This window comes from Dipodomys spectabilis, unplaced genomic scaffold, assembly GCF_019054845.1.
Source record: "Dipodomys spectabilis isolate Male_0828 unplaced genomic scaffold, ASM1905484v1 ptg000050l, whole genome shotgun sequence".
NCBI classification, from domain to species: domain Eukaryota; kingdom Metazoa; phylum Chordata; class Mammalia; order Rodentia; family Heteromyidae; genus Dipodomys; species Dipodomys spectabilis.
Genome location: NW_024870727.1, coordinates 3,446,090 through 3,452,664, shown reverse-complemented (window position 1 = coordinate 3,452,664; position 6,575 = coordinate 3,446,090). Strand labels below are relative to the sequence as shown.

The 6,575-nt window shown below is 44.1% G+C and overlaps 1 protein-coding gene across 1 annotated transcript; it reads left to right on the top strand.

The window, feature by feature from the left end:
* The first annotated feature begins 2,103 nt into the window (after positions 1–2,103).
* LOC122107257 (golgin subfamily A member 2-like) lies at positions 2,104–4,752 on the top strand. Its single transcript, XM_042678859.1, has 3 exons — positions 2,104–3,552; positions 3,646–4,255; positions 4,427–4,752. Exons 1-3 carry the CDS (start codon positions 2,104–2,106, stop codon positions 4,750–4,752), a joined length of 2,385 nt encoding a protein of 794 aa, XP_042534793.1.
* The last annotated feature ends 1,823 nt before the right edge of the window (positions 4,753–6,575 follow it).

Sequence of the window (6,575 nt, the reverse complement as noted above, 5' to 3'; positions counted from 1 at the left end):
CCAGCACACATTTTCAGTGGAAGGAAAAGCTGGCCACACCAATTACTTCAGCCAATCTCTGGAGTGTAACCAATCACTCCCATGCAGAAATAGATGTCCAATGGCTCTGGAGTGGTGGAGGGCTGCCCCAGAACCTGCGATGGGGACACAGCACCATTTGGATGTGGCTGGGTAGTTGCCAGCTTGGCTAGATTTGTTTTCAGTTCTTTTTGTGCTGGTGTGAATTTCACATACTCCTGAGCAGCAGCACCATGGACTGCTCAGTCTGATTTCTCCCATGATTGTCTTTCTGATTCCTGTGAGATCACCAGCCAAACCGTGTAAAACATGTGCTAGGCTTGGCCTAGCTGAGCAACATGGCCAATACTCATGGTGAGGAGCCCTGGACCTGTGATGTCCCTGAACCCTCCTGTTCCTTTGGGTGGAAGAACAGGTTATATCAAGAACAGAATACAAGCAAATATGGTTAGAACAATAGAGCTACTTCTGCATGGAGTGACAATAGGAAGACTTTGAGCATGGGCAGATAGCTGTGTTTCTTGGTGCAACTGCCTGGAGACCAATTGAAAGCCTGGGGAAAACTCTGGTGGCCACAGATGTGTGAGGAAAGTCAGGAAAGGTACATGTAAAACTGTGCACCTACAAAATGCTGAAACAAAGATACAGGTTGACCCATCATAACAATGAGATGTACAAGACACTATGTTAAAAACGAACTTTACAACTTCGGGGGTAGGAGGAGGGAGGAATTGGGGAGGTAGGGAGTGAAGGGATGGTAGGGGAAAAACAAAGGAGGGAGTAACAATGCTCGATAGGAAATGTACTCATTACCTATCTCATGTAACTGTTTGTACAGTATGGTTACAATAAAAATATATGTATTTAAAAAAACTGTATACCTGTGGGGGAGGGACATACAAAGCAACAAAGAAATAATCTTATAAATGTGTTAGAAACAATTGCATGAAAGAAAAAACATTTGAATACATATCTTAGGGTTCATTTCTCTAACATCACCTTATCTGACCTTTTCTGCTTGACTCAGACATATACTAGATATTGCAAATAAGGGAAACCCTGGGACCTATGTTTCTTTGGCCTGGCTTACTTCACTTAATATAATTTTTTCCAAGCCTTTCTATTTCCTAACAAATGGGGCAATGTTATTCTTTCTGATGGAGGCATAGAATACCATTGTGCATATATACCACATTTTCTTGATCCATTGATCTACTGAGGGGCATCTGGGTTGGTTCCATATCTTAGCTATAGTAAATAATGCTGCAATAAACATAGTCGTGCTGTGCTGGTAGCTTTAGTGTGGTCTTGTTTGTGATCATTTGGGTAAATGCCCAAAAGTGGGATTGCTGGGTCATAGGGGAGCTCTATGTGGAGTCTTTTGAGGAACCTCCATACTGCTTTCCAAATGCATGTTGGTATAATTTGTGGAGGGGAAGGGGAAAAACAAATCGTTTAAATAGGGATACAGGTGGACCCATTGCAACAATGAGATGTACAAGTCGTTATGTCAAAAACCAACTTTACAACTTTGGTGGGGGGAAGGGGGGACGGGGAGGATTGGGGGGGGGAAGATGGGAAGGGATGGGAAGGGGAAACAAAGGAGGAGGCTACAATGCTTGATAAGAAATGTATTCATTATCTTGCCCATGTAATTGTAACCCCTCTGTACAGTATTTTCACAATAAAAAAAGCTATAGATATAAAAACATTAAAAAAAAAAAAACTGTACACCTATCCAGCTAAAGCAAGTCCCACTCTTGCCCCCAACCAAACTGGATAGAGTTAGATGGGGCTGTGGCTGTAAAAGTAGCTGTCATTATGACTCCACCCTGCCTGGATCACAGATTCTGGCCACACCCCCTATTCATATTTCTCTCTGACCAATGGGATACAAGAATTGGGGCCACGCCCACAGTCCTAGTAACACTGGTATTCCCTTTATTGGTTCACACTACTGCCGGAGTTGAGGAAGGTGGAGGTGGCTGCAGCGGTGAGCTAGCAAATTGAGTTGACTTTGGAAATATAGTGGGAAATAGATATAGTTGTTAGTGATTTTGAGAGGTTATTTCAGAGAGCCTGGGAATGTGGCCCCCTCATCGTGCCCGTCCCAGAGCTGGTATGTCTGAACAAACAAGGGAAAAAAAAATAGCAGCAGGAAAGAAATTACTGCACGAATATCAACAAAAAAAATGTCCTGATGGACCTGAAAAAATCAAGAAAAAGAAAACTAAAAAGGTAGGGCACCCCAAGACAAACACCTCTGGGGTCCAACCAATTAAGGGTCCAACCAAAGACCATGCTGACCCTGAGCCTCCCCTACCTTTGGACACAGACAGAGCTGCCAGGGTGGAGAGAGTCACAGGTCCCAATGTCAGTGAGGATCTGGAGAGGCGCTACCAACAGCTGGTGCTTGCCCTGGACTCCAGCAAAATAAGAAACCTACAGCTCTGCAGTGAGATCGAACAATTGAAGAAGGAAAACAAAGACCTGCAGGATCGAGAGAAAGAAAATGAGGAGATGGCCCGTGTGCACGAAGCACTGAAAAGAGAGCTGGAAATCCACAAACTATCACTAGAGATGATGGTTTCAAAAGAACACAATTTACGATCTGCCCTGGACCACATGGTGGCCACACAGCAGCATGCTGCGGAGCTAGAGAGGGCATTGTCTGCAGTCACCACCTTGCAGAATGAGACTGAGAAAAAGAACCTACAACTCATTGAAGACATGAATAATGTGAAGCTTCAGCTCCAAGAAAAGACCAGAAGCTATGATGACTTGAAGAAAGTGAACACCAAGTTGCAGGAGAAGCTGGAAGTGCTCGGGACACAGAAGAGCAACATGCAGAACAGAATTTGCAAGTTTCAACAAGCACTAGTGGAGCGGGAAGCACTGAAAAACCGACTATACAACCTGGGAAGTCGAGTGACCACATTAAAGTTGGAGAGAGACACCTTTGCGGAGGACCTGAGGGTGGAGAGGTCCACGTGGAAGGAAAAGGTCCAACAGCTCTCAGAGCAGATGAACCAACTACAAAAGGAGAGAGAGCAAGGGGTGAGGCAGGTACTGGACCTAGAGACCAACCTGGCAGGACTGAGAAAGCAGCTGGCAGAGCTGCAGCGCCCTGCAGGACCATCTCAAGCTGAGCAGCAGCTGCAGGCCCAGGCCTACCAGATGCAGGAGGAGTTAAAAAACTTGGAACAACAACTTCACATCCAGGTACAAGAAAACCAGAGCCTCCGTATCCAGAATGCAGAGCAGCAGGAGCGGCTGCAGAGACTGGAAATGAAGGCTGAGGAATGGAGTCAGTGTGCCGAGGATCGGCACAAGATTCTTGAGGCGATGCAATGCACACATGTGCACAGCAGAGACCTGAAAGAGCAGCTGGCTCAGCTGCAGGACGCTTTCCACAGGCTGAGCCTGGAGAAGGAGCAGCTTACCAGCAGCCTGAACACAGAGCAGCAGGTGAAGAAACATCTGCAGGAGAAGTTGGACCAGTTAAAGGAAAAGTTAGAGGAGTGGAAAGACATGGCTGAAATAAAGAGCCAAGCGGCTCAGAATTTGAAGGAGCAGCAGGAGCAGTCCCTGGCCCAGCTGCAGGAGCTCAGAGCCACCTGTGAGCAGCACATCACCTCCAATCAGCAGCTGACCTGGGAGAAGGAGGCTCTGCAGCAACACCTGTGGAGGCAGACCCAGATGCTGGAGCAGCTGAAGCAGGTACAGGAGCAGACCAAGTTGGGGGACCAGATGGTGTCTCAAAAGTTTCAGGATATTCTGAAGTGCCTGGAAGCAACTAAACAACAGAAGGAGCAACTACAGGCCCAGCTGAGCTTCCTGGCTTTCACTAGAGAAAGTGAAGGAGTACACAATGAAGAAGATAGTGAGGAGGCAACTCTATCTGACCTGACTGTCCCAGAAGATATAGACAACCCACAAACCATGAAAGATTTTTACATTAAAGCCCTAGCAGTGGCTGAATCAAAACAGATAAAACTTAGCAAGCAGCTGCAGAACCAGCAGGCCCACTGCAGGTGCCTGGCCAACCTGGCAGCCCAGTGCCAGACGAAGCTGGATCAACAGGCTCTCTTCCCCAAGAGCCAGAACCATGGCGTGTCTGGCAGCAGGAAGCAGGACCCACAGGTGTCCAAGAAGAAGCCGAAAATCTGCTTCATCCATGACCTGCCTGACGAGGTGGACTTCCAAAGTCAAGTGGATGACCTCCAACATCGATGCAGTCAGCTGTCAGAACACATCAGCGCCATTGGAGAATCCATAGTATACTGTAAAGAACAAATGGAAGTCCTGGATAAGCTGTATAAGGAGAAAGATGACTGTGTCAACCAGCTGTCCCAGGAGAAGAGGGAGAAGAAGAAGGAGCTGCAGGAGCTGCTGCTGCGCCTTGCAGGAGAAGGCACGGAGAGCCAGAGCAAAATGCCCGCAGACACCAAGACCCCCGCAGACACCAAGACCCCCGCAGACACCAAGGCCCCCGCTGCTAACACCACTTCAGACTTGTTAAGCCCCATGAAGATTGGGGAGGAGCAGAAAGGTTTTGAAGAAGTGCAACTTGAAGAAAATGTGGAACCTGCCCGAGTAGAGGCTGGGGGGCCTTGCCCCCCAGAGGTCTCCACCCCACAGCACGTCGTGCTGATGATGCCCGATATCCAGCAACACCACGAGCACTCTGTCCCTTTCTTCTCCCGACTGATGCAAATAATGAGTTTGAGATAATGACTCTCTAAAGACTTGGAAGCCACCACCTAGAGCAGTAGGCAGCTGGATAATTCTTTCAGGCCTTGATCTACTGGGTTATATGAAGGGTTAAGGGCAAAGGCTGCTGGGAGGTGGTCCCAATTCTAGAGACGTCTAATAGTTCTTTGGTTGCCAGGGAAGGGCCTACTATGTTATTGTTATTAAAAATAAATTCTTTACAATCATACTGTATTAGTATCATATTGTATTATTGTAGAATTATGAATTCCATATTAGCATTTATTTTTCTGAAGATCCATATGAAGTCAGTAATGTTATCTCCAATGTAAATTCAAGGACATACATTTAGAGAGGTTAAAATTCCTTCTGGAAGTCACAAACTGGATGTGAAATCAAATTCAAATGTGTGTTTAAGTAAATTCAAAGACAACTGTTTCTGCTAACTATATTATTTAGCCATATTTTATGCCTTGATATTAGTTCCCCTGTGATAATCGGTGATAAAAAGTCAAACAATTGTGACAGTGCTTTTGACATATTTCAGATGGCCTGGTGGGTGGGAGAGTGGATGAAGGGTAGATATGCCATCAAAACGAATATTCTTTGAAATTAACTTCCCATATAATTCACAGAATGGTGTACCAACATTAGAGTTATGCCTTTAATAGTATTACATCAGAGGATTATCAGTAATTAAAAACCTACTAGGAATTCATTTATTAGATCACTTTCTAAGATGCCAGTGAGATGAGTTCAAAACAGCTTTAGGTTGTAAATTGTTATCATTGACAGAATAACACCTTTTACTCAGAATTTCTTTAAAAGGCAGAAACTATAAATTTTAGCAGTCTACATTTTATAGATACTTTCACACCCTGAAGTAATTGTCCTTATGCCAGAGTTTTCTATTCAATTTGTTCTGCTTGCTTAGATTTTAATATACAGAGCACTGTCTATCCTGGGTCAATATTTTTAATGTCTGTTTTCTTCTTTCTTACCAAGAAAAATGTGAAACAGTAAAAGAAGAAAAAGATTGTCTGCATTTTCTTCCTGTATGCCCAACACAAGATTTGCTCTGAGTATATGAATCTGCTTCAGATTCATCAAAAATGCCATTTTTATTTTTTAGCATCCCTTCCAGCACAGATGTACAAGAGGGTGTACTCAGCCTCCTTTCTCCTCTGTCAACAAATCTGCACATGTTGTTGCTTTGTTCAGCTTTCCAAATAAGCTCTTTCCTTCCCCTTGTACCTCTTCTGTAATCCCTTTCTGTATCCCTTCTCCTCTCTTTGTTTGCTCCCAGGATTTTATTCTGGGTAATTAGCAAACAAGTTGGGGGCTGACATTAGGGACAATGATGGAGTAAGAACTTCCAAAAGTCTTTCCCCTCACAAAAACAAGAAGACCATTAGCAAGAAAAATGTCAAAGTCAATTCTGCAGAACTCTAGAAATTAGCCAAAGCTTTGTCATAATTCTGTGAGCCATTATTCAAGGAAAGCTGCTGGATCTTGGCATAGGCTGTTTTGTGTCATTTTCCTAGGCCCCTTCCCTTTTCCTGTAGCAAGTTTCATAGAACCCTTGAAAACAAACAGCTGTAGTGTAGTCCTGACTTATTAAAGTCTATTTTTATATATTTGAAATGTGCTTAATTTTTTACTTCAGTAATACGAGCCAAAGCATGTTGCACCAAATTTATTCTTTGTAAAAAAAAGTGGCAATCATAATGAACAGAATAAAATGGAAAATAAAACAAAATAACAGCTTATCATTATGGTATAAACCAACAATAGAGCAGTAATGGAAAGGATCAAAGCTGGGTTAGTTGGGTTGGAACATTTTC

Bases quoted from the DNA above. Each gene is read 5' to 3' on its own strand.
- LOC122107257 (XM_042678859.1), top strand. From the start codon at position 2,104: ATGTGGCCCCCTCATCGTGCCCGTCCCAGAGCTGGTATGTCTGAACAA. The intron at 3,553-3,645 runs GCTGAAATAAAG...ACCTGTGAGCAG, and splicing joins TAGAGGAGTGGAAAGACATG to CACATCACCTCCAATCAGCA. The intron at 4,256-4,426 runs GTCAGCTGTCAG...TGCGCCTTGCAG, and splicing joins TGACCTCCAACATCGATGCA to GAGAAGGCACGGAGAGCCAG.